This window comes from Sarcophilus harrisii, chromosome 3, assembly GCF_902635505.1.
Source record: "Sarcophilus harrisii chromosome 3, mSarHar1.11, whole genome shotgun sequence".
NCBI lineage: Eukaryota > Metazoa > Chordata > Mammalia > Dasyuromorphia > Dasyuridae > Sarcophilus > Sarcophilus harrisii.
Genome location: NC_045428.1, coordinates 536,869,830 through 536,897,552, shown reverse-complemented (window position 1 = coordinate 536,897,552; position 27,723 = coordinate 536,869,830). Strand labels below are relative to the sequence as shown.

The following is a 27,723-nucleotide window of genomic DNA, read 5'->3' as shown; positions in this document are numbered from 1 at the left end:
TTAAAAAATATCTGGTTTGACTCCCTATTTCCCTTTGGTGTTTTCACCTCTCTTTCTGAGAAGTCAGGGAGGTGTGGCCACCTGTGTTCTAAAACAAAAGAAGATGGGAGATGTAGTAGGCAGGAACTCTGAAAAGGTGTGCTTGAATCAAGGATGGCAGGATGCTTATAGGTAAGCACCTACTCACTGTGAGATAATGGTTCTCTAAATATATGTTTAATGTGATAGTGATGTAATGAGCAGTTGGAGCATGCTCAGTATGCTGTGGTGATGTAATCGTACTTAGGTATTTAAGGGCTGGGAGACACAGAAGAGTCTCAGACACAGAGAAGATTTGGGACTCCATCCAGAGACCCAGCTTGGATATTACAACACCCCACGCCTTCAGCCATTTCCATCCTTTATTCAAATTTTGGCTCAAGTCAGGGGTGGACTACACACATACACCCTGCGCTGAACACAGATGTCAGGACAGAGTTTGGTGGGCAGTGGCAGATGGAACAAGAGGTGGGCACTGTCGAGCTGTGAGTGGCCCAGGAGTCCTCCCAGGTAGACAGGACAGTGATAGAAAGGCAGAGGAGAGAAAGGCAAGGGGGGCTCTTGGTTAGTGAAGTGGGGATTAACACTAACAGGGGGCAGAGGGCTGGGCTTGCCCGATTGCCCATCTTGCAGGGCCATGGCCTCAGGATTCCATTCAGCATGATGGAGAAGCAGTCCCATTATTAGAAGACCATCCTCAGAAGCTGAGGGTGTGGGTCCACATTCCACCTAGGGACACAATTATGGCCTGGGAGGCATCAGGGAAGGGCACAGGAAGAATCAGGCTTATGGGTTGAAGAGGAGAAGGGACAGGGACAGGACTTGAAAATACCTACCCGAAAGTGAAGGCTGATTCCTTGGATCCCTTGTCGAGGTATGGCAGTGTTGAAATTAAAACCAAAGACAAAATTGGTACCCAGGAAGTGGCCCACGTTGGGCCTGGAGCTGATGCCAGTGCTCCCACCAAGTCGGCTATAGGCACTATATCTATTTGTAAGGCCTCGATTGAAATCGGGTCCAAGACCAGCTTCAGAGCCACTCCGGAGGTCAAGACCATGACTCTGCTGAACAGATCTGGGTCTGCTACGCTCCTGTCTTGGGGGTGAGTCATGGGAGGGGGCAATAAAACTGGGTTTAAGCTGGAAGTGAGGGTGGGCCCCAGGGTAGGAGGCAGGACAGGACGGGGGCGGACGGCCACGGCCAGAAATTGTACTTATCCTTAAACTTAGAGTGTTGTAGGGACTAATCCAGTTGTGGCTAGCCTCCCAGCGAATAGCCAGGAATAACCCTCTGGGATGATGGAAGGCAGACAGGTGAAATGAGCGATTCTGCTGTTCAAACCTCCCCAGATCCAGCTGTGCACATAGATTTAAGTATCTGGTTAGCAGCTGGCCCCGGTGCCACAGCTGATGCAGCCAGAGCCAGGGAGGCTGGGGCCCAGCAGACATGTGACACCGCCAGGGAGGAGGCAGCCGGCCAGCCCGCAGAGCTATGGCCACCTTTTCACATCGTGGGGAAGAGCAGGGAAGGCTCCCAGCCAGCTGGCTCTCCAGGCAGCTCAAGTCACTAAGGAGCTCGAGCATCAGCATACTTAATACTGTAGCTTCCCCCTCTAAGAAGCCTTCCAGGGTCTGCAGCCCTTTGAAGGAGCTCCCCGCAAAAGGCTGGCTAGGAGAGCTCAAGGTCAGCATGGCCTGCAGTGCTTTCAGTCTCCGGATAGCCTGGGACACTCGATGCTTCAGGCGATGCTCCATCTGATGATGGACCTGCATTTGGGCACTAGGCAGTCCTGAGGGCTCCCAGGAGTTTTGGGCCTTGTATAGAGATGCCCACAGGGCCCGACTCTTCTTCTTTACTAACCAGGCCTGGGGCCCTTCACTGACTCCATAGCAGCGAGGCTCAAAGTGTGAGGCTATCAGGTGTGCTTGGGCCTCCACCTCCGAGGATGCCTCCAGCTCTGACATACCTAGGAAGTTGAAGTGAGATTGGAAAGGTAAGAAGAACGAGATGCTCCAGACCCAACATGTACAAGGGAAGGGCTTTCTCCCACAGACCCAGGACCTCCCACACAAGAGACACAAGGATGCATGCAGAGGAAAAGTATACACACAAATACCCAAACTTGCCTTTTTCTACACTCAGGGAGATATATACAAATGTGTGTGTGTGTGTGTGTGTGTGTGTGTGTGTGTGTGTGTGTGTGTGTGTGTGTATACAGAATATATACAAATAAATCCAGAAAGACCCTCTCCCCATAAACATACAGAGGACCCGACTTCCCTTTCACCTCCCCTCCTTCCCCTTCTCTGTGTCTGTTTCTGTCTCCATCTCAACCTCCTCTTCATTTCTCCCTCTGACTCTTTCTCTCTCTCTGACTCTGTTTTCTCTTCTCTCTGTCTTTGTTTTCTGTCTCTGTCACACACACACACACACACACAATCTCAAAGATTGGAAGTCAACCCAAAATAGCTATCCCAGATTCAAGGTACTGTGGGTTTCTTCATTTAAAATTATGGCTCTCAAGCCTCCACTGATATGTTCTTCTCTAGTTAGTAAATGCAACTACTTCAAAGCAAAAAAAAAGTTTAGTAACTCCTCCATTTCTCCCACTGAAGAGAGAACTGAAGCCCTTACCATAAAATAGGTGGAGCAGGTACAATAAGAATCAAGTACGAGAAACACACTTGTAGGGAACACATGTAGCCAGGGAACAAGTGAGAAGGGAGTAATCTATGACTTTGATACTACAGGACTCCCCAAATCATGGCTTGTTAACTAACTTCTGGAGGTGGATTCTTTCCTGGCTGAGTTACTCCACTGTCTTATGATAAATGCTGGGAATGGAGACTTTTCCACTATTGTTTCTTCTTGCTTCTGACTTCATCTCTTCAAAGTCCCCTGCTACCCATCTCAGTTTTACTTGGCTAAAACAGAGTAGCTTCTCTCTCTGAGGATAGTCAGGATCCTGCTCTAGTTAGATTTATAGGATTTTTTGTGGTGTCAAAGAATCAGAAACTGAGGGGATGCCCATCAGTTGGGGAATGGCTGAATAAGTTGTGGTATATGAAGGTAATGGAATACTATATTCTTTAAGTATATAAGAAATGACAAGCTGGCAGATTTCAGAAAAACCTAGAAAGACTTATATGAAATGAAGTGAGCAAAACCAGAAATGGTGACAACAATATTGTGCAATGATCAACTATGATTGACTTAGCTATTCTCAGTAAAACAGTGAGTCAAGACAATTCTAAAAGGACTAATAATGAACTGATGGAATCTAAATGCAGATCAAAGCATACTATTTGTGTGTGTGTGTGTGTGTGTTTCTTTTGGTCTATTTCTCTTTCCACAACATGACTAATATGGAAATATGTTTTATATGATTGCATATACATAACCTATATCAAATTGCTTACCACCTTAAGGAGGGGAAAGGGAGAGAGAGAGAATTTGGAACTCAAAAATTTTTTTTAATTAATTTAAAAAATTGTCTTTACATGCAATTGGAAAAGTAAAATACTATTTTAAAATAGTAATAACTAAGATTTAGATAGCACTTTAAAGGTTGCAAACCTTTATTTCTATATATATATAATATTATATATATATATATATATTTCTATATATAAAAACTATATTTCTAGTTTAGCTCTAACAACAACTTTATAAGGTAGATATGAAGGTTCCCAATCCTGTCTAGGTCCTAATTCTAATGGTAGTTTGCGACATATACAGTCATAGTCATATCACCGATAGGGTCAAGGCCAAAATGGAACTAGGACCAAATCTTAATCCTGGAGTAATGATTCTGTAAGTCCCACATATGAGCAAGGCACCCTTGGTGCTTTGTAGGAATCCTCTCTACATCACTGAGAATCTTCTATTTTAAGACCTCCAGAGAAGAGGTAGCCCTCTGCAATTTGGGACATTGTCAGTTGTTAGGAAATTTTACTCTACTATACATATATATATATATATATATATATATATATATATATATATATATATAAACCTTTGCAAAGAGTTATATCTATGGTGCTTCTAGGCAAGGGAGATTGAGATTAAATGTTTGGGAGACTGATTAAGTTTAAGATCCAAGACACTTTGGGACCAGAGGGATTCAAAACGGCGCAGAATCAGAGAGATTGGGATTCAAAACGGCGCAGAATCACAGAGATTGAAGGAACTTCAATCGTTCAACCTATATCTGAAAAATCATCACCACTATTATATATCCAGTATGTAGTCATGTAGTCCAGTGAAGGAAAACCTGTTAACTCTATTACACTTTTGGATAGCTTTAATTACTAGGAAGTTTTCCCAGACACCAAATCTAAATTTGGTTCTTTGCAATTTCCACCCATTGTTCCCAGTTCATCCCTTTGAGACCAAAAGCCCAATATAATTTCTTTTTCATATGACAATCTTTCCATATGCTTCTCTTATAACTAAGGAGCTTAAATACAACTATCATATCCTCCCTAAGTCTTATTTTTTTTTCAGGCTAAATATCCCCCAATTACTTCAACTTATTTTCATGTGGCATGGACTCAAGTCCCTTCCCCAACCTAGACTGATGAGGGAAGCAGGTCCTTCCAACATCCAAATAAAAACTGCACTCCTTCCTCCACTATTATGCTTGTAGATGTGCTACATGAGAATTTTCAACTTGTTCTGGCACCTGGAACCCAACAGAACAAATCAAATATGGGAAGACAGCCAGCATTCATTTCCTCTAATTCTCTTCAGGTTAAACCTTTCTTCCTCTTTGACTTCAGTAATGTCATGCACGCACCCAGGTGCTAGGGATACAAAGGTAAGTATAAAACTGTCCCTGCTTAAAAGAGCTTATATTCTACTGGGGCAATATGACACAACAATACGTATGTGCAAAGCACTACGATGGCTTTTCGAGAGGGAGGAGAGTAGTAACAACCTGATAAATCAGGAAAAGCTTCATGTAGATAGTGATATCTGATCTGTTCTTTGAAGGAAACATGGAGTACATGATACCAATATAAGCAAAAAGTGTATTTCAGAGATAGGGGGAACGTATGGATGGAGATAGGAGATAGAATGCTATGAGCAGTAAGAAAACCAGAGAATGCATGAAGAGGCATAATATGACTATAATAAGAAAAATCAATGGAAATTATATATTGCAGAGAGCTTTAAATGTCAGGGTGAAGAGTCTGTATTTTATCTTAGAAGCAATAGAGAGCCACAGGAGAGTTTTCCAGAAAAGGAGTGAAATGGTCAGATTTTTTTTTTTTTTTAGAGAAGGAAGAAAAGGGGAGAGAAAAGAGTAATCCAGAAAAATATTGCAGTAATACAGGCAAGAACTGATGAGGACTACTAACCTGGGATTGGAAAATGAGGGGAGAGAAAGGGATGGTTGAGAGATGTAGTGAAAGAAGAAGTGACTACTTGACAACTAATTGGACGTGGGGGATATGAAAGGGGAAAAGAATCAGTAATGGATCAATGGACTCCAGGAGAAATCAGTTCTGAAGACCACAGGTTAGGAAGGACATTAATAAACTGGAGAGAATCCAGAAGATTACAGTCAATATGGTAAAGGACCTTTAAAACATGAAGATTAACCTGGAGAAAAGAAAATTCTGGTTGGGGACAGAATAGCTGATTACATGTCTTCAAATTGTCAAAAGCCTATCAGGTGAAAGAGATTTGCTTTCTTTGGAATTCAAAAAGCAGAACTGGGAACAGTGGCTGGGGGATGGTGAGGGTGTTACACTTTTCAGCTTTCAAGATCTTCAGACGTTCTCTAAAGTGTGACAATTATTTTAGAAGTCTGAGTCAGCAGATGTTATAACTTTGGTGCTTTTGGGGCCTACCCCATTTCAAACTGGAGTAGTTGCCGAGCTAAAAGCCGGCTTATGTTTTATAAATTACTGTAACAGTGTTGAATTTAGTCTATGACAGAATGGGCATAAACATGTTAAGTATATAAATTCCTCCGTATGAGAAAAGGTAATCCTCTTTGATGGCAAAAGAACTTAAGACTTCTTCCAGGCAGACATAATCCAAAAATTAGGTTGAAATTTGTTTAATCAGAATGATAGTGGTATTACTCCTGGGTATTGTTCAGAAATTAAAGCTGAGAAATATAGATGAAGTTTAGAGAGCTAAAAATTCAGGAAGATACATGGACTTGATGCTTCCTCTAAACTTAATTGCTCTGAGAAAATAAGTCTTTTATTCCAGAAGGTTGTGCAGCCTCTTGGAAGGTTCCACTACCTCCTGTTGCCTCAGTCATCCCTGCTGAGCTGTGGGCCTGGACAAGCAAGTCTAGAGCTTGATTACTCTCTGGTTCATCTCTAAAAGGTGTCCATTTATCTAGGAGACACCAGTTTTGATTGTGAACATAGAATCATCAGGGAAAGTAGAAATTGAACCAAAGCTATGTGTGCAGCTATAGTTATCTGCCTAATTCAACCTCAGCTTAAATGCTTCAAAACTAACCATCTCATAATTAACGTCTGGAAAATCACTCTTTACTGAGGAGTGTTATCAGTCATTACCTTTATATCTCAACATCAGTTGCCTCTTGAGATTTCAAAGAAAGATTTCTATGGCAAATGTTTCCAGTAGACATATTTCCAGATCTAGATGTGGAACTCTTGATTTGGCAAAATCATTAGAAGTTCTGAACCCCATGACTACAGGGGAACTGTAATAAGTTGATTATACAGTAGAGACATATCATCTTGATGTGTGAAGAGAAATCAATCTGTGAGAAATTCCCCAAGATAAGCTCAAAGAAATTCTGACTATTAACACAGAGCCAGAGGAAGAGATTTATGCAGGGTGGGGATGGGGAATACAGAAAACATGTCAACCACATCTTGATCCAAAGAATAAAGATTAAAAACAGAGAGACAAGTCTTGCTAAGGATAACCAGTGAAGAGAAAGGTCAGTGTGATATCCTGAGCTATGATGATAGACACAAAATATGAATCCAAGGAGCTTCCAGAATTATAAGACAAGGCCAATGATATCCCCCTTCCTTCTCCCCTACGGAGTACCTTCTCTCACACACATATAAGGACATGGCTTCTATCTATCCTTACTTTAACCTTTCTCCCATCCTATCCCTTGCCCTGCCCCCAAAGCCTCACACACATAAATCTCACATACATTGGGACACAATATAATTCCTTTCATATACACAGAGAGAGAGAGAGAGATGGCATTTTCCCCCCATCTTTTGAACATACACATAGACATGGCTTCCCATATGTAGGGAAAGGAACACCATCACTACAAAGCACACACATACATACAAGGAAGGAAAAAGCCTTGGTCACACACATGCACACATACATATCTCCCCCATAAACACCCCAGAACATGCATACAAACAGGGTCTCATACACACAAGAATAGGAAGCCCCCACTGTATGACATGAATCAAGAATAGGGCCTTTTGTTCTCACACACAATGATTCAGAATTATACATACACATGTAGAAGTAGGATACTTCACATATACCACATACACACAAACACAATCTCACATGTACATCTTCCTACTCCCTTTATCCCCAAACAGAGATGACCAATGCTTCTATCCACAGGTGGAAAACCACCTCCCATCTATGAGTTTGGGCCCTTCACACATATATCTCCTTCTCAATAGGGAAGGGGATCATACTTGGCCATCTCTTACCCCCACAGAGCAGAGGTTTATTTACCTGGGCATGGTGTAAGGCTGGCCAACAGTTTCTGTGGGGTAAAACTGCCTGGTTTCAGTTTACTTTTGGAGTCCAGACAGACCCGGGCAAGACTGAATATGGTAGCCTGGTCTTCATGATCAGCCACAGCACCACCATAAAAAATTGCTCCTGGAAGACAGAACCATAGTCATACTTCAAAGCCCTATACTCCAACCCCATCTGTTCCCTGCCTGACCTTTGGGCTCTGCACCTGGAAAAAGATACTCAGGTTGCAGGTCCATTTCCTGAAAAAGGATTAAGGAGGCAGAGATCAAGAATGGGGAAAACAAAGGAAACTAAAAAATGAGTGGGATGGGAGTCAGAAAAGGGGGAAAGGTAAAAGGGGGGAATAGAGGGACCTCAGAGGAAGCCAGAGACTGGGAACAGACAGAAGAAAGGAGAAATGAAGTTAGCCAAAGGGCAAGGAAGAGAAGATAAATGATTAGTGGGAATGATGACAGGAACCTCATAAGAGGCTATATGAAGCTGCAAGAAAGGGGGAAGGGACAAGGTCTTGCCAGTCAGCTCTTGCAGGGCCACCCAGTGATTGCTGAATTTCTTCCATATCCATTCCTGTACTTTTAGAGTCTGTTTCAGAACCATTTGATTCCTGTTGGTATGGTGGGGAATAAAGGGAGTTGAAGTCAAGAGGATAGTGGCAGAAGAGATGAGATCCAGTGAGAAGTCAATAATGGCACTATGGTAAAGCTTAGAAAAAGGGAAAGCCTTTCCCAGGGAGAGTCTCCCCAGTCAGGCACTGGGCAGAAGGAAGGCTTGGCTGGGTTTGGGAGTCCTAGGCTTGGGGAAAAAAGGGAAAGCTTTCAGGGGTGGGGGACTTACCATTTGCCACATTTGGCCTGCAGCCAGGGCCCATAGAGCTGCCGGTACAACAGAAGGCTGTGCAGGAACATCACTGGCACAGACAAAGTTAGGGATACTGAGGTTTGGGAGCTGTCCAGACACCTTGGGATTTGCTCAGATCTTTCATGCAGGCTGCATATCAGGATGTGGCCCAGTTCTAGTGACTGCTCCCAGAATATAGGAACTGAATGATGTATCACCACCACTAGTAAGAAGGAAAGGGAAGAGGACAAGATGCAAAGCATAACCATCGACAACCAATTTTCAATGGGAAATCTTTCATACTTACTCTGGAAAGAGCCCTGGACCACTAACCCTACCTATGATTCTCCACTACAGCCAAATAACATACACTAGCCAGCAGTCCCTCCTTCTCTCAGGGTAATATCATTGGAATTTGCTTCTGGGAAATTGCCTACTCTTCTGCTCCTCCCCCACTTCAATTAGGATTCTGGTTAAGGGCTTTTCTTTCTCACCTGGAAGGGAGTCAATAGCATTAATGGAGGAAATAAGCCATAGCCGGAAATTCTTATTTATAATTAGATTATGTCTGGTCACAGGTTGGTGCAAGACCTGAGGCAAAACTTCTGATGTCACTGTGGAGACATGGGGTACAAACAGATGCAGAAAGGCCAAGTCATGGGGAACACCAGTAAAGTGGGCTATAGAAACGAGGACACAGATAAGAGGGGAGGGAAGATAAGGGAAGTAGATTTATGTTATAAATGGTACAAAGGCATGCAAGGGACATAGAAATGGTTAGACAGTTATGGGAGGACATACACATAAATGGGGAGTACAGATATGAGGCTAATAAATATGTGAAAGAGAAATAAAAGTCACGAACACATAGCACAAATGTACAAAAGTACATAAACATGAGAACATAAATATGAAAGTGGATGTATGCATAAAGGGATCTCAGACAGTAGGAGGCCACAGAAATTAGGACAGGGACACAGATATAAGGGAGGGAAGGATAAAGACATGTGGCATACTGATATAAGATGAAAGGTACACAGGGGAAAACAGGCTCTAGGGGTACACCAGCATGAGAAGGACACAGACACAAGGGAGACACAGACAAAAGGGAAGAGAAACAGTGAAGGACAAAGATTGGGTATGTACTCATGGGGACAGGCACAAGAAGAAAGACAAAAACATGAAGAGGATAGAAGCATTAGGGGACAAAGACATGAAGAAAAAGATAGAAACTTGTGAGGTACATAAGATTCAAGGAAAACACAAAGAAAAAGTAATGAAAGAATCATAAGTCTGAAGCCCTGGACTTTAGAAACTAAACCATTCACTCCTTGCATTGGACATATCCAAAGTTATACAATCAATAAATGCCTAGAATAAGGTCTCCACTTGGATCTTCTCACTGGTTTTTGCCCAGTTCTCATTTGTGTAGGGCCTGACACATAGGGCCACTGCAGATGTGACCAGACTGGTACCTCCAGAGGCAGTGTTCTTTTTTCCTTGTTAGAATCCTAGTGTTAACTCAATGGAATTGATACAATGCTTATTAGTTCACTCATTAGAGCAAATCTTTACAAGGTGTTAAGTCTATGAGACATCCAAATTCACACCTCCTATAATCCCACTGTCAGAGGAGGAGTCAACCTTTGAGTTTAAACCTCTAAAACAGCATAAAAACAGCAGAGCTCAGTCAGGAGGAGTCAATTGAAAAGATTCAGAGTGAAGGAGAGTCAGTTCAGAAGAAGCCACGAGTCGGAGTTGAGCTAGAGCCAGAAGTCACTTTGGAAGATTGACAGAGTGAGAGTTCAGTTCGGGAGATTGAGAAGCTAATCTGCAATTGGGCAGAACCAAGATTCAGAGAGAGGCTGAAGCTAGCAATAAGAACTCTTGAAACCAAAGAAAACTAACTGGGCTATTTTGGAAGAAACAATAAAGAACTACTTTAACACCTGGCTGCATTTGGAGTGATTATTACTCTGAACCAAAACTAAGGCTGCCTCCAGAAAAACTCCCCAAGAAACTTGCTCCCACAGAGAACCATCATATATTATAAAAAAGAAAAAGACCACCACATTTCCCTTCTGCTTTTGCCATATTGCCAACACAAAGGAAAGGGCACAGACACAGAGAGGAGAGACAGAACTTGACAAGGAGGAAGCGACAAAGGCATAAGGGGACAAATGTAGGAGAGAATAATATGAGGACACAGAAACAAGGGGCAAGATGCAAACATAGGGAGGGAACAAATAAATAAAAGGACAGACATGAAGAAGCTGATATAGACTTGTGGGAAGCACAGTCATGAGGGATGGCCATATATGGAAAACACTACTAGGAAGGAGACAGAAATGTGGAAAACAAAACAAGAAAGGAAAAAGACACTGTGTATGAGAACATGAAGGAAGACATAAACATGACTCGAGGGATAGACATTGTGAAGCAATGACTGGGGACACAGATAGGAGAGCTCATAAAGATACACACAATGAATCACAGAGATGATATTCATAAGATGAGATGCAAACATTAAGGAAGAAACAAAGATACAGTGGAGACAAGACAAGAATAGAAACACCTGGAGGCAGGTAGCTAACATATATGAAACACAGACATGAAAAGGAAAACAATATGAAAGGAATACAAAACACTAGGGAGGCACAAACAAAAGGAAGTGGCAGAAGAAGGGTAATAAGAGACACACATTCCTAAAGGGGCAAAGACACAAGATGAGACACAGAGATTATATATGTGAGGTGAGTATAGTCATGAGGAAGCCATAGCCAAGGACAAAGACACAAGGAGGATGTATTGACACTAAGGGAGCCCAGATATGAGGTGAGGGACAGATGTGGGGCAGCAGGCTCACCTACCCTGAGCCCCATCTAACATCCCCAACAAAGATTCCAGGAGCTCAGATGACCAAGACGACATCAGATGGCAGTTGTCCAACACTACCCAGTTGCCCTTTCTCATGGCTTCGCTGAGGGCTGTGGTCACAGCCTGAGAAGAGTCCCATAGAGAGGAACCCAGTCCAATGACCTGCGGATGCTTTTGCCCCAAGAGAGACAGTCATGCCTTGAGTGGCTTTTAGGAATCTATATAGGAATCATAGCCCCAAGTAACACAGGGTGACCCCCTAGTGCATTTACTGAGAAAACAATTAGAATACTTTCCTTGCCATTTTGAAGGTGGTGGTCTGTAAAAGAAACAATTCTCTCCTACACAGCCCCTTCAGGGAGCAATCAGAGTGAGAATCATAGTGTCTCCTGGTCACCATCTGTCTGCAGAGGTTCAGGGCCAGGTGTGGATTTCTTTGGACTCACCCCTCACCCCTCTTTGATGCCGAAACATTTTTATCCCTGGAACTTCACAGGGTCATACCACAGTCCTTGGCTCAGCTGGCTCTGAAAGGGCCATCTATGGAAGTGTCAGTGGAGGGAGCTGGATGTATGAAGGTTGACCTCTGAATGGGGAGCAAGGTGGGTGTAAGGAGTATCAGGGTGAGGAAGAAGTAGTCAGAAGCCACACTCAGCCAGTGTCTGCTTGAGGATGGGCTTCTATAGAATGCTCTGCTCCCAGATTCAGGGAGATGAAGAGCCTTCATTTGACTGGCTATCAGAAATGAGCAGTCAATGAAGGTACTCTAGGGCAGACGGAGAAAAAGCTACCACAGGAGTCAGCCACCCCAACTTAGGGTTTTATGTGCAGGGGAAACGGGGGAGTCAGGCCCTTACTAGTTGTGAAGGAGCTTTCAGGCTGGCAAGAAGGGGGCGGTGACTGAAACCCATGCTGGGAGAGAAACAGACAAAGAGCATTTGTTTCTTACAACTTGGAAAAAGGAAGAATCGTGTGACTCAGTTAATCCAAGTCTTAAGGAGTAGAGCCAATTGTTGTTCCTAAAAACTCTTAGCTCAGATTGTGCCCTGCTTAGGGTCTGGGAAATTGGGAAAATCACATCTAGTGGGGAATTAAGAGATCTGGGTCCTACTTCGTGCCCATGTGCTTTATTGTGGTCAAGTTACTCTCAGGGCCTCAGCTGTCCCAGAATCACACAAAGAGGAATGAGACTGCCCTGCCCTGGGTCATACAGTGGATGCTGAGAGGGTCCCTCATACTCCAGCCTCACCTCCTTCTTCTGTTGGCACGCCAGTTTCCAGATGAAGGGTAAGGGGTGCGAGGAGGCAGTGGGGTGGCCTGGTGGGGGCATCAGCACAATCAGGGGCCGTGTGGGGCGGCTCAGCTTGTAGGGGTTGATAGCCGGAACCTTATCTTCAGATAAAGAGCGTCCCAGGAGGCAGGTGGTAAAGTCAGCCAAGGCATTGGCCAGCCGCTCTGGTTGTAGTACCCGCCATAGTACCAGCTTCTGAAGCAAGCTCAGGGGCTTGGGGCCAAGGCCCGGGGTTTGACCCACCACTGTGGAGGGCAAACTTAGATACTCCTGCCAGGCCCCTGAGTTGGCAGCCAAGGAAGTCCTCAGGCCCACAAAGGGGGGCAGCAGCTCCAGCAAGCCACACTCCTTCCAGGCTTTGGGCCCCAGCCAGGAGGGGCAGGCCACATCTGAGCTCAGCACTTTCTGGTCCACCACTGGGGAGGCTGCTAGTCCTGGGCACAGCGCTAGCCTCTCCAGGACAGGAGCCTGCCCAGAGAGCTGCAGCAAGGCCAGGGCCCCCAACGCCCCTACGAGGGGTCCATGGCGGGGCTGCAAGGAGAGCAGAGTATTGTTCAGCAGCCTTCGAGTTAATCGGTTTCCCAAATCCTGAAGGTGGCTCTCCAGGTCTTCACCATGCTGTGGGGGAAGCTGGTGGTCAATGCTGGCCAGAGTCCGGCGGGTCACTGTCAGACAGTTGTCTAAGGCCAAGGGGTACATGGGGTGTAAATTCTGCAGGGAGGATGTGGCCTGAGCTATGGCGGTGCCCAAACAAGCCACATCCCGGAACTGTGTATGAAACTCGGCCTCTTGGGCCTCCAACTCCTTCAGCTCTTCCAGGTGAGCCTTCTGTTGATAGAGCTCTGCCTGGTAGCACAGCAGGTCCCGTAGAAGATAGTTTCGGCCTAGTTGCTCTGTTTCTGTATTTAACACCATCTTCAGCAGCTTTTCCTGTATGGGCCCCCGCCCTGCTCAAAGTCTGGTCTGTTTTTCTTCTGTTAGCCACCCACTTCACATCCCACCCCAATCCTATTTTTTCCCATCCCCTGTAGATCACAATTCTCATACTTGTCCTGACCCCTCCCTTTTTTTTAAGGGTCTTGTCCTTTCCTGGATCCTTGCCCCTGTTTCCTCCTGAATAGCTATTTTTTTCTCTCAAATGTCTGGGATCCTAGTCTTAGAGTCAATGAATTTTTTTTTTAAACATTTGGTGGTTTTATTTCAATATATTTGAATTCCTTTCTGATTTTGTGTATTGTTTTTTACATTGAAAAATATTATTTTAACAAGGGGTCTATATGCTTTACCAGAGTAGCAAAGTGGATGATGATACAAAAAAGGTTAAGAACCTCTGTCCTACTAGGTCCCTGTCTCTTCTTTCCTAATCCTCTTTCCTCATTTTATTCATCCTAAACTTCTTCCCCCAACTCCTCCCCCTCTACTGTCTCTCAGTCCCCAACTCACCTGAATAGCTTCAATTCGATCATAAGTATTCAGTATGTTGAGCTCCAGGCTATGCCATCTTGTCTCCAAATCTGGCTTCTCGGCTCTTATGATTTCCTGTAAAAGCTGTTCCTCTAACACCTCCCGAATTGTGTGCATTTCTATTATATTCATATCCTTCAGTGTCTCTGAGCTCAGACCTGGAGATAGGCCCAATGCAGTTTTCCTCACAAGCAAATTCTCTCCACCCAAGCCCCTAAACTATACTATGCCCCATCCTCCATCAACCTTATTCTTCCCCTGCCTTTGGCTTCAACCCCTGGCTTATCCCCATCTACTCCCACATTTTTGATAGCCTCTATTCCCAGCCCTTCACTCAGCCACTGCTTCCCAAGTCTCTCTTCATCTTCCAGCTTCCATCTAGCCTGTGATCCTCATGTTTTACATTATAACAGTTTGGGGCATCTATACAAGAGGTTGAAGAGCAAATTGGATCTTGTAGCAAAGGGCTGGGGAAGAAGAGGAAGAGTCCTTGAGTGATAGCAGCAAATAATCCTGGAGAAATGGGGAAGGTGACCCCACACCAATCTCCAAGTCCAGGCCTCACCTGCTGGCAAAGCCTCAAGGTGCAGGCTGGTGCTCAGGTACAGGCAGAAGTTGGGATGTACTTCAGGAAGGCACAGATGCTCCCTCTGAAGAAGCCACAGCAACTCAGGACACCACAGACCCAGCTCCACATTTCTCAGCAGCACTGGCATACCTGCCAAGAAATGCCCATTGAGACTCACCTCAGCCTCCCACAAACCTAGCTACACACCTGCACATGGCCATACCTCCAAGGGGTGTTCCTAGCTAGACACTCTCTTAGATCATACCTTGTAGAACTGAGAGTTCAAAGGGACTTCAGAAGCTATCTAGCCTAACCTTCCCATTTTACAGTTGAGAAAACTAATTCCAACAAATTGAAATGACCTGTTCACATTATGAATAAATAGCATATAATATATATATAATATAATAAATAGTTACATAGCAGGGCCTAGGTCTTCAGGTCACAAATCCAGGTCAGCTGACCCCCATCATGGCCACACCTATTCTCATCATACTCTCTCTCTGCAGTACCCTTTCCCAGCTCCACCAGCTCTGTTCATATTAGGGTCTAGCCACGTTCTAGCTGCATTCCAGGTCTTTTACAACCCTACTATTGACCTCTCATTCAGCTAACAAGAGAGACTCTGGAGAAGTTAATTTCTGAAAAGGTGAGAGCATCCTGGGCTGATATTTGGGTATGTGACTAGGGGAAGAAGATAAGAGAAGACTGAAGAAATAAATGGTGGGCAAGGGGGTCACAGAGACAGCCTCTGAAGGGCAAAATGGTCAAGAGGTCAATTCTTACCACTGGCAGCTGCTTCTAGCAGTTCTCTTCCCAGATTTGTATCACTGGCTGAAAGCATTCTAAAGACAATTACAGAATTGGACAAGCTTGGAATAGACATGTTCTCTTCTTCCTCCTGTTCCAGCTCTTCTTCTTCCTCCTCCTCCTCCTCTTCCTCCTCTTCCTTCTCTTCTTCTTTCTCCTTTTTTTCCTCTTCTTTCTCCTTTTCTTCCTTTTCTTCTTCCTTCTCCTTTTCTTCTTCCTTCTCCTTTTTTTCCTCTTCCTTCTTTTTTTCCTCTTCCTTCTCCTTCTTATCTTCCTTCTCTACCTTCTCTTCTTCTTCCTTCTTCTCTTTCTCATAAGACTTGTCCTTCTTTATCTCTTCCTTATCTTTTCTGTCCTCTTCAGTGATGTTCCCTAAGAGACAGGACCAAAGGTGCAACTTTCTCATTAAAAAACTGGTCAACTCAGGCCTTCAGGGGGCAATTTCCCATCCCTTGAAGTTCAAGAGGTCCAGTCTCATAGGAGTATATCTGAAAGGGTGACATCTTTGGGAGAATAGGTGCCTATGAGGGAAAGAATAGGTTGCTGCTGAAAGAGAGACACAGGATCAGTATGAACAACTGTGGAAGAGGGGAAACAGGGTAAACAAAGCTGTTTTGGTTTCTTTGTGGACTGAGGTGGCAGAGTTTAAGATAATTCTATCAATGCTGTGGAAGTAGAGGAAGGCACTAATGTTCTGGGAGGGATAGAGGGATAAGAGCACATAACATTCCTGATAAACCTGAAGTTCTCTGATTGTTATTCATCCTCTTGAGAAAGGAGGTGAGAAGGAAGAAGAGAAAGAAGAGGAGATAACTGAAGAAAAGTAAAGAGGAAATATACTGGAAACATGGGGAGCAGTAGGCACATGTGTACACTCTAATGTATAGTAGAAGAGTGTTCTATGAACACTTCTCATGAGGCTGGTTGGCTAGCAACTGGGGGAAATTCAAATTTAATTTAGCAAGTATTTATTAAGAGATTCAAAAAAACAGTTCCTGTCCTTAAGAATCCCACTTTCTTGAAGCTAAACAATTCTATTCTACTACTCTACAAATATAATTTGAACAGGAAAAGAACATTGACAACTAAGGAAAAAAAAAAGGCAAGATCTTTCCTGCAAGATCTTTCCTAAGATGTGGCACCTGAATTGAGCCTTGAAAGAAAGCTAAGGATTCTAAGAGGTATAATAAGTTTGAGGTGCCACAAAAACCTCTGCAAGTTATCAACTCTGTCTAATGACTGAACAAACTAAGAAATCAGTCAGCTAACAAACTGTTGATAATTTCCCAATGCTTGTATGAGAGCAGTTTGAAAAGGGCAGGAAGTGAAATGAATGAATAGACTTGGTAGTGACAACTGAGAAACTTCCACATGAAATGATTAGGTAGAGAGTAAATGCAGTAAACAGAAAAGATTTTTGGATATTCTTGTTTATGCATCTTGCTTATTATGTCTAATGATTCTTAGAGAAGAGGGCTATAACACCTAAATGAGTTGCCTAGCAAACTGATGCTGATTGCCAATTACTGAGACCTCAGAGATTTAGAGAGAGCATAAGATTAATTAAAAGCAGCATTCCATGAGACATCTTGCTTCCTGGAGCATAGATTCAGTGTGAAAACTATCAAACTTCCTATCAGGAAAACAAAACCAAACATGAGGTTGAAACCTTGGATACATAAATAAGTTCAAGGAAAAAACTGTCAAATGATTCCTGGAGAAGGAGAACACATTTGATAAGCAAATCATATTAATAAAATAAAGGTCTGTGAGAGGACCTAACAAAGTGCTGGTACATAGCAAACATTTAATAAATGTGTATTGCAACTTGAAGTCAGAAGTCATTTAGTACAATTCATACTCTTATAAGCTGTCCAACAAGTGATTGCTTGAAGACTTTCAGTGACAGGGAAACACACTGCTTTTCTCTTCCAATGCATTTCATTGTTAGATATCTATAATTTTTAGGTCTTCTTTCCTGTTATCAAATCTAAATTGCATTCTACAATTTTTCTCCATTGCTTCTAATTTTGTTTTCTGTAGCCAAACAAAATAAGTTTAATTCTTCTACCATATCACATAGCCTTCCAAATAGTGTGATCATGCTCCTTTAAATCTTTTCTTCTCTTAAATCCCCAGTCATCTCTAATAAGCATGGTATATAGAAGATATCAAGCTGGCCTCAAAGCAGGGATCCTGCTAAGACATACTGGCCGTACCCTTAGCCTCTCTGTGGTACAGCTGATTCTAAGACTTTGAAGTTTCAGAAAATGTGGCAACTTGAATTGGTAAAAGGTGTTTCTTCACCAGGAACTCTTCATAGCAATGAAATCATAGTTCCAGTTAAAATCCTTCTCTAAATCTTCTCTTCCTCAGGACAAATCATCAGTTACTTCTAATTATCATAGCAAATTCTTAAGACCCTGCATCATCCTGTTCACTGTCCTCTGGACACTCTCCAATTTACCAATATTCTTTCTTAAAGGATATTTCTTAAAATTTGGTGCAAAGAACTGAACACAGTAATGTTTACTAACACAGTTAATCAATACCTTATCCTTCATTCACTCTAATATGGTTTCATAACGCCAGTGTACGTTGCCTTATCACAGTATATTATCTCTTTAGCCAATCAATCAATCATTTTATTAAGCATTTACTATGTTCCAGGCACTGTATTAAGTACAGAAAGAGAAGCCATCAAGAAAGTTTCAGGTTTATTAGGGCAAACAACAAAATTATAAACTTTTTTTTCTGCTAGAACTGGAGTGGGTCTTAAGAGATCATGTGTGGTGAATAGAAGGAAGGCCAGTTTGGCTAGACTGAAAGTGCTGAATGGAGAAAAAATCAATTGGGGCCAAGTTGTGAAGGCTTTAAAAGCTAAACAGAGGAATTTTCTACTTGATCTCAGATGCAATAGAGCGCTTCTAGAATTTGAGGAGCAGAGGAGCAACATGATCAGATATCACTTTGGCAGCAATCTGGTGCATAGACTGAAACTAGTAAAGACTTGGGGCAGGAAAACCAGTTGAAATGTTATTGCAATAATCTAAATGAGAAATTGTAAGGGCTTGAACTATGGTGGTAGCTCTGTGAGTGGAAAGAAGGGGCAGAACGCGAGAGATAGAAATGAGAGTATTTAGTGATTGATGGTTATATGTGTAATAAAGGAGAGTAAGAAGTACATTACTGAAATAAAGAATCTAGAAGGCTGGGGTAATGGTAGTAACCTGCAGAAATAAAGATGTTTGAAAAATAGATTTTGGAGGTTAAGATCATGAGTTCTCTTTTGGACATTTTGAATTTAAGCTCAGGGGAAAGAATGGAAACATATGTAGACCTAATATTTATCTGCATAGAGATATTAATAAAATACATGGGAGTTGATGAAGTCACCAAGGGAGACTATAGAGCTAAGAGAGCCTAGGACAGATCCTTGGGGAACACCCAGAGTTCATGAGTATGATAATGTTGATGAGCCAACAAAGGAGAATGAAGAGTTGTCATACAGATAAAGCCAGGAAAGAGTAGCACTCTGAAAATCCATAGAAAAATGAATATCCAGGATGAGAAAGGGTCAATAGTATTAAATAAATAAATATATATAAATATACATATTATATCTATATATATATATATATATATATATACACACACGTGTGTGTGTGTGTTTTAAGTTTTATTGATGTGTTTTGTTTTTTACAATGCAAAGATTTATATATTATCTCCTCTCTGTGATAGGTCTCTTATAACAAAATAAAATAAGGAAAAATAACAATACAGCAATCTTACCTGAAGAGTGTGAAAAAACTTTCATAACCAAGGCAGCCTGAACTTCTGTATTTAAAAAAATTAAGTAAAAACAAGTTAATAAAGTGGTCACAAAGATCCAAAATTACTTTATTAAGAACATATAAAGACATCAATTACAATCCTGAAGTCAGTAGCCATATTGTAAAATATTAAGAAATTAATGGAGTTAAAGAAAATGGAGAAATGAGTACAGATGGCCTTTTCTAGGAGTTGAAATGTGAAAGGGAGGAGAGATGTAAGATAACAGCTTGGGTAGACAGGATCAAATGAGCAAGTTAAAGAGATTTTTACGGACATATAAAATCTAAGTCAATTTAGAGAAAAGAGAAAGAAGAGAAAGAACTAGTAGACAAGGAGAAATTATAGGGAGAGAAGGCAGGAGTGATTTAAGGTTCAAGCTCCAGGAAGAAATGAGAAGGGATGGAGTCAATTAGAGGGGTTTCCTTAGTAAGGAGAATGGGTGTTTTATTCAGAGCCTAGAACAGCAGAGAATAAAATGAGAGGCAAACATGTCAAGAGATTTTGAGATACCCATAGTAGAGAATTGAGAGCTTAAGATGAACACAATTTTTAAAGTAAAATTAGAGGCAAGATCATCTTCTGAGGAGGGAATAGGGTGATATAAGAGATTCAATCGAAAAGTTATAGAACAGTGCTATGTGAAAAAGAATCAATTAAAAGAGGACAAAGGGAATGCTCTGCATCTGTGCAGACCCAATTGATATTTGACAAAATAAATGTGTAGAGGAGCCAGTCAACCTCTGATGTATGTTTGGCAGCAAAGGAATAACATGGTCAGTCACAATCTTTAGAAATATCAACCTTGCAAGCTATGGGGAGGATGGATTAGTAAAGTAAAAGAGTTTTTATGGAGTTACCAATGACTGTAGAAAGCTATTTCAATAACCCAAGTGACAAATGGTGAGGTCGGAAACTGGGATGACTGTGGTATGAGGTAGAGAGAAGGTGATATGTATGAGAAAATGCTGGTATAAAAAAGTTGGTATAGTTGACAAGGCTCAACAATTGATTATGGGGAGTATATGCAATGATGAAAAAGTACAATCAAAGATTATCTCTTCAATTGCAAAGCTGGGAAAGGATGATGTTTTAAATAGAAATCATTAAGGAGAAGTTGCTTAGGAAGGTCAATGAACTTGGATGGGAAAAATATCCTTATTTCCACTAACTTCTAACTTTACTATTTCCTTCATTATTAAAACAAACAAACAAACAACATTGTTCTCAGAAGCTATCCAAAGACTTCACCAGACTGCCAAAGGGATCCATGACACAAAAAAGCAAGACTTCTTGCTTAGTAGGAAGATAATGAGTTCAGTTTTATAGATACTGAGTTTGAGATGCTTATAGGAAATTCAGCTGAAACTGTCCAATAGAGAAATGGACCTGGAGTTCAAGAGAAGGGAAAGGCTGGATAAATAGATTTGGAAGTTACCTGCATAGAGATGATAGTTTGTGTGACCACATGATATTACTACAATTAATATTAACTAGCATTTACACAGTGTTTTAAAGTTTATAAAATACTTTAAAACTATTATTTCAGTTTGTCTTCATGACAGTAACCCTGGAAGTAGACACTATTATTTTTCCCATTTTGTGAAGGAGGAAAATGGGGTAGGCAGAGGTGAAGCAACTTGCTCAGAGTCACACAGCTAGCAAGTATCTGACACTATTTTTGAACTTGACTTCTGATCAAGCACTCTATATACGGTACCACCTAGCTACCTAGCCCACCAAGAGTGTAATAGAGAGCAAGGTCCCTTACTGACAGGGAATAAAACATGACAAATCTGCAATGGAAACTATGAAGAAACAGCTAGACAGGAAGAAACAGCTAGACAGGAAGAAGACACAACAAAGTAGGGTCACAAAAACTCAAGGAGGACACAATATCCAGAAGAAGGTGTTGATCAGCAGTGTCACTTGTTTTCAATTGTTTCTGACTCTTTGTGATCCCCATTTGGAATTTTCTTGGCAGTGGTTTGCCATTTTCTTCTCCAACTCACTTTACAGATGGGGAAACTGAGGCAAATAAGGTTAAGAGACTTGCCTTCCCAGAGTTACACAGTTAGTATCTGAGGTCAAATTTGAATTCAGGTCTTTATCCATTTTACTACCTAGTTGTGTAGCACTGGTCAAAAAGCCTGGAGACTGAGGAAAATTATGTATATACACATATGCATGTGTTACATTATATATTACAAGTTGTGTATGTATATATTTATATATACATATGTATACATATTGTGTGTGTGTAGTGATTTTCAGTTGTTTCTGACTCTTTGTGACTCCATTTGGGCTTTTTCTGGCAAAGTTACTCAGATAGTTTGCCATTTCCCTATTTCCTTCTCTGGCTTATTTCATAGATGAGGAAACTGAGGCAAACACAGAGTTAATCAGATGTGCTCAGGATCATACAGTCAGCAAATATTTGAGATTGAATATGAATTCGAATCTTCCTTACTACAGGCCTAGCACTCTATCTACTGTGCCATCTAGATGCCAGGTCTTTCCCCTTATCTAAGCCTTCAACTCCTTTTGCCTAGTTTTGTAATTTTGTAATTAATTCTAATTAGCCTCCCTGCTTTAAGTATTTCCCCATTCTGTTTTTTCCCAAAGCATAAGTCTGCTCCTGTCACTCTCAATCTATTTAAAAAAAAGAAAAAGCCCCAGTTTTCCTGATGCCTCTTTTGTTTGATATTATAAACTCTTCATGATCTAGACCCTTTGTACCTTTCTCCATTACTCCTGTCCATGTACTCTGTGCTTTAGCCACATTAACTTAACTGTAATTACATTCTTGTCTCATTTCTCTGTGCTTTATCCTGGCTATATCCCATGCCTGAAATGTTCTTCCTTCTTATTTTCCCCACTTGGAATCCCTGGTTTCCTGCAAGGGCCAGTTCAATTACCTTTTTCCACATAAAGACTGATTTTTGGCTTCATTTAGTGCCTTCCTCCAAAAACAAACAAATTTTGAACAAATTTTGCCTCTGCTTTATGTGTGTTTATAACTACCTATATATGTATTTTGTATATGTCTCTATATGTACAAGTTGCTTCCTCAGTTAGAATGCTAATTTCTTGAGGACAGGGAATGTTTCCCTTTGTCTTTGTATCCCTGTTGCCCAGCACAGTCCCTGACACAATAGTAGGTGCATAATAAATGCTTGCTTGATAAGCAATAACCTTTGTGCCTTCCTGAAAAGAGAGAGCCCCTAAAGAATTCCAGGATGCTGGGACCTCTCTCACTTGCTGCAAACCAAAAGCCCACTCATTTTCACACCAGTTGACACAACTACTGTGCCCAGTTTCAAGTCTAAAGAGTTCAAACAGTAAAAGTGATTGTGTCCAAATTGAGTAGAATCCTGGGTTAATATAGCCAGCTATACTACACCTTTTTTTTAATACCCCATTTCTACTAGTCCAATTCTAAGATTCTATGATTCCAGTAAAAAGCAGTCACAGAAATCCTCTCTGGAAAATCATATACCTTTCTCACATCTGTCCAGATAATGGGACATTTCTAGGATATCTTCATTATCCTGCTGGCTAAGAGACAGCAGCCAGAGAGAGGCCTGGTCATCAGGGTCGAGGATCAGGGGCCATCGTCGAGACCACCTGTGAGTGGGACTGCGGAGGAAAAGGGCAGCCAGACGCGTAGACACTGCACGGGGCTTCAGGTCCCGATCCCACTGGTGCTGCTCAGTCTCAGAGCTCAGGACCGACAATAGGCTAAAGGGTATTTGGGTTGGTATCTGGACTTCTTCCAGTTCTCTTGGTAGGCCCTGTTCTCTGTCCAGTTCTAAGGCCACATCATCTGGGTCCAGATGGTCCTGGCGACCTGAACAGAGTGCCAACCATTTGTCTAGGATCTCCTGGCGTCTTGGGGATGGGAAGGGGCCCAGATAATTGATGGCAGCTGCAGAGAGCAAGGCATCTCCAGGTACTGTCTGACAGTTCCCTTTCAGCTTCTGAGAGGGAAGAGATGACAGGAAAGAGAAGTAAGAAAAACAGGCTCAAGTAGGAGAGAAGGAGAAAGGAGGGCAGGACAGGAGGGAAGGATAAATGGAAGCAAAGGGGGAAAAGGAAATGAGACTAACGAAGGAGAAAAGTGATAGGGGAGAAGTTTCTTGGGCAGAGAGAGGCAAGAGTGGACTGTTCATATTGCCTTTTGGGGCATGTTATTGACTACTACTAGTAGTACTACCTACTACTAGTACTACTACTAAGTACTACTACTACTATTATTACTACTACTACTACTACTATTACTAAGTGCTACTACTACTACTACTATTACTACTACCTACTACTACTACTACTACTACTACTACTACTACTATTACTACTATCTACTACTACTAAGTACTACTACTACTACTACCAAGTTCTACCACTACGACTACTAAGTACTACTATTACTACTACTATCATGACTACTACTTACTACTACCTACTACTACTAAGTACTACTAGTACTACTACTATTACTACTACTACTAATCACAACTGTTATTTCTGTAGTTAAGATTCGCAAAGCTTTACAATAACCCTGTGAGATAGGTATTACAAGTCTCCAGATTCTCTTTTGACAAATGGGGAAGCTAAGATTTGGAAAAGTTAGGTGGCTGGCTCATGATAATATGTATTTAAGCCAACACTTGAATTTAGATGCTTAGGGTGACTCTCAGGGTAGGAGTCTTTCCAGGTCTCTGGGTTTGTTAGAGACAAAGGAAAGGCTATTTCCAGGACTGAGAGGGGCAGGAAATTCCTGGGTCTGGGCAGGTGCAAGAGGAGCAGCAACATCCTGGGCTGAGCAGAGAAAAGCGTGAACAACTCATCCCATGGTACAGGTACAGAAGATTACCTGAAGAAGGACAGTCCATACATTCATGGGGGTGATCAGGGCAGCCTGAACCTGTCCCTTTGTTTCCCGGCTCTGTAACGCCTTACTGAGCCGTTCGGCCAGCAGATTGTGGAACTGCCTCGCCTGTTCAACCTGAAGAGCCAGAACTTGGTTTTGCTGTAGAAGCTCCCTTGTGTGCATTTGGCAGCGGCCCATGCGGTTCTGCTCAAACAACAGCGAGTCCTCCACTCGCTTCAGTAGCATCGATGTGGGTACCCCTTCGCGCTGGGCCAATCCAAAGCATAATATAGCCCGCAACCAGGAAGCTAACCCTGCTGCAGCCCGGCTCACGTGACACAGCTTCTCCTGTTTCATGCTTGGGTCTTCCATTATCTGACTCAGCCTCTGCAGATCTGCTTCTCCTACTGTCCCTTTGTTAAAGAATAAAAGGTCCTGTCCCCAAGAGAGAAGGGAATGAAACACTAGCTCAGGGGCACAAATGCATCCCTTCTGTCTCTACTCTTCTGCCTACCTACCTTTACTTGGGCCTTGTCAATTCTTCCCACCTCATCCCTCCCCTCCTCTTGTCTCTTTCAGGCTCCATTGTCTCTTCTTTTCTTCTCTCCCCCATTTTCTGGCCCTATCACTGCTCCCTCCTCCAATATGGCTTTTGCCCCATCATCCTTTTTGATGTTCCTCTATTCTTGATCATCTCCCTATTACCCTGTTCCCCTAATCCTCCTCATCATGATTCCCATAACCTCAATCATATTCATACCCTGATTTCCCTAATAGCTACCTCTGTCATTCTCATTTTGCCCATCACTTCTTCCTGTCCAATCTTATAACACTTGGGTTCAGGCCCCTACCTCAAAAAAGCCCTCTTTGCCTAGTAGTTGCTTGGCGTTCTCCCATCCTGGGGGGCAATGGAACAGGACACAGAGGGCATCAGTCACCGCCACCACAGAAGCAGGGGGAGCTCTGTAACTACGCAGCTCTTCTACATCAGCCACCTTAAGCTGGATTAGGGGCCCCAAGAAAGTCTCGTCCATCTGAGAAAAAGAACCACAAAGGGATGAGAGCAAAAAAGGCTCTAAACATAGAACTTCTCAGAAGGATATTAGTCCCCAGCCAAGACTGGTATTTTTACCAGCAGGTATTTTTAATGAGTAATCCACTTCCCCCTTTCTGGCACTTTATCATCAACATCTCTGTGGCTAAGCATTATAGCAAGATGCTTCTTTCCTTGCCATTTATTGGTGGAATTTATATGTGCCTATTACTGTACATGGAGATATTGTGAGGGCCTTTGAGCAAAAAGCTTCCCTACTTCAATTATGAAGCCAGAATTCATCAAATTAAACTTACAGAGCAAGGCAAAGTCAGAAGTAGAGCTGGGAAGCACGTGACATATTTTCCTGAATACTGTCAATGTGAATCTAGCAATGGTAGATTCTGCATAGGTACATGTGACTTGACAATTAGAGCCATCCAAATGTGGAAGGAAAAAGCAGGCTCTTCCTCACATGTGGTCTTCCAAAGGAGGCTGGAAATGTTGTGAAGGAAAATTCTTGGTCTACCTGGCTTCAGAGGTCTTTTTTACTGATAGGATTTTGTGATATTCTCAAACTAATAAGCAATAATTAATAAGCAATAAAATTAAATTATTTTGTATTCTCAGAATTTCATCTTTTTTTACCTCCTTTCTGGTAGTCATTAATATCAGTTCCCACTTTGATCGCATATTAAAGGTTACAAAGTGTTTTTCTGATTTAACACCTCTTGCTGCCAAGTTTATTATGCTTTTGTGGATATTCAGTCAACCAACATACAGCCCAAGACATGGGACAGGTAAATAATATCCCCCCCCCCTTTTTTTTTTTAACATATAGGAATCTCAAGTTTAGGAAGGTTGTAATTTCCCAAAGTTTTGTTAACTTTCTCCCTTCTCATGTTAACCTTCCTTTAAAACTCAACTAAATTCTTATCTCCTGAAAGAAGCCATTCTCAGTCCTCTGTAACGTTAATTCCTTCTCCCCGATACTATTTCCAATTTTTCCTGCATGTATTTTTGTCATTTCATGCTGTTAACCTCATACTGTAAAATAGGAACTTGTTTTTAGCTTTTCTATTCAGTGTTTATGCCATGCCTAGCACATAGTAAATACTTAACAAATATGCTGAAAAACTTTCCCAAAGGCACACACAGCTAATAAGTGTCAGCCAGGATTAGAACTCAGTCCTTCTGACTATAAATCCAGGATTCTTTCCATTCCATAAGCCTACTCAGTGTTTAAATCTTTTAGCAAAATCAATCTGTAGCCTTGGTTAACCTAAGGAAGAAGAAAGTGGTAAACATAAGCAAGATCTAGAATCCCTAAAAGCCAAGCTGGGACTGGGAGGGAAAAAGGTATCACTAACCCATAGCAACTCTGGAATGACTGAGTAATAGAGAGGGCAATAGGTACCCCAGTTCTGAACTGGGACTCCAGTGCTCAGTGAGGGGTCCCTTATCCATCCTGATAACATGTTGGTTTGAAAGGTGGAATTAGATAAATGGGCAGGGGATCACCTTTTCAGCTAGTGACTCTTCCTGGCTCTGCAGTACGTCTCTCTGTTTGGTAAGATTGCTGAGTACCACCTCCTGTTGCTCACAATTCTTTAAGAACTGAAGATACTGCATCCTGTCTGCCTCCAACTGCTTCTGACAATTAAGGAGGTCCTGTGAACAGAGAAGTCAGGCTCTCTCTAATTTCAGCTTTCAGCAATCCCTACCCCACAGATACAGGAAGATCAGAGGGAATCGTACAATCCAGCCAATTGCTCAACCAATAGTGTGGGATACTCTCAGAATAATAGTTGTCATGGCCCTTAAAGATCACATTTCCTGAAACATAAATCTCACAGGCTAGTAGAACAGCTACTTCATTCTGACCCTTCTTTCCCTATTGCCACCAAACTCAAGCTTAGTTTTCTATGCCCCACACCAGAGAACATTCCTACCACCATTACTTCTCATATCTGACATTTCCTACATCCAATATTCCACTCCATAGGTTAATCCCTCACATGTCCTCATTAGATTGTAAGCTCCTTGAGAAAAGGTACCGTTTTTTGCTTTTCTTTGTATCCTAGGCATTTAACACACTGCTTAACATATATTAAGTGTTTTTTCCTGACAGCCTGATAGCCATTTAGCAAGGCATTTAATGCTTGTTGATTGAAAATAAAATTAAAAGGCTAAGCCCCTACATTACCAGTCCTTAAACTCCAACCAGACACCTTCATAGTGAAGTGCCATTCTAAGAGAGCAGGAGCAAAGTCCAGTTGGAAAGATACATATTAGCCAATAAGTTAAGGCTGAAATTCTATATGTTAAGGTGAAGAGTTGGTTTTGTTTTACAA

At 42.1% G+C, this 27,723-nt stretch overlaps 2 protein-coding genes across 5 annotated transcripts in view; both read right to left on the bottom strand.

The window, feature by feature from the left end:
- Nucleotides 1–389: 389 nt before the first annotated feature.
- Nucleotides 390–15,783, bottom strand: LOC116422772 (dynein heavy chain domain-containing protein 1-like; the record flags this gene model as incomplete). The annotated part of the gene is made up of 11 exons (XM_031962086.1): nucleotides 390–768; nucleotides 876–2,005; nucleotides 7,759–7,908; nucleotides 8,298–8,389; nucleotides 8,620–8,845; nucleotides 9,117–9,236; nucleotides 11,493–11,670; nucleotides 12,749–13,720; nucleotides 14,234–14,412; nucleotides 14,820–14,972; nucleotides 15,609–15,783. Coding segments are annotated over 11 exons (3,726 nt in total), but the record flags the coding sequence as incomplete, so codon positions are not given.
- Nucleotides 15,784–15,923: 140 nt separating this feature from the next.
- DNHD1 (dynein heavy chain domain 1) overlaps nucleotides 15,924–27,723 on the bottom strand; it is a 99,886-nt gene continuing 88,086 nt past the window's right edge. The window contains exons 31-35 of one of the 4 annotated variants that reach the window (XM_031962083.1): nucleotides 26,891–27,040; nucleotides 25,188–25,370; nucleotides 24,340–24,771; nucleotides 19,425–19,469; nucleotides 15,924–16,004 (exon numbers count right to left, since the gene is read on the bottom strand). In XM_031962083.1, the coding sequence (XP_031817943.1) occupies nucleotides 19,446–19,469; nucleotides 24,340–24,771; nucleotides 25,188–25,370; nucleotides 26,891–27,040 (789 nt within the window). In that variant the 3' untranslated portion in view covers nucleotides 15,924–16,004; nucleotides 19,425–19,445. Of the gene's footprint in view, nucleotides 16,005–19,424; nucleotides 19,470–24,339; nucleotides 24,772–25,187; nucleotides 25,371–26,890; nucleotides 27,041–27,723 lie in introns of those variants that run through there. The other 3 variants (XM_031962084.1, XM_031962085.1, XR_004233301.1) reach the window with 3 other exon arrangements.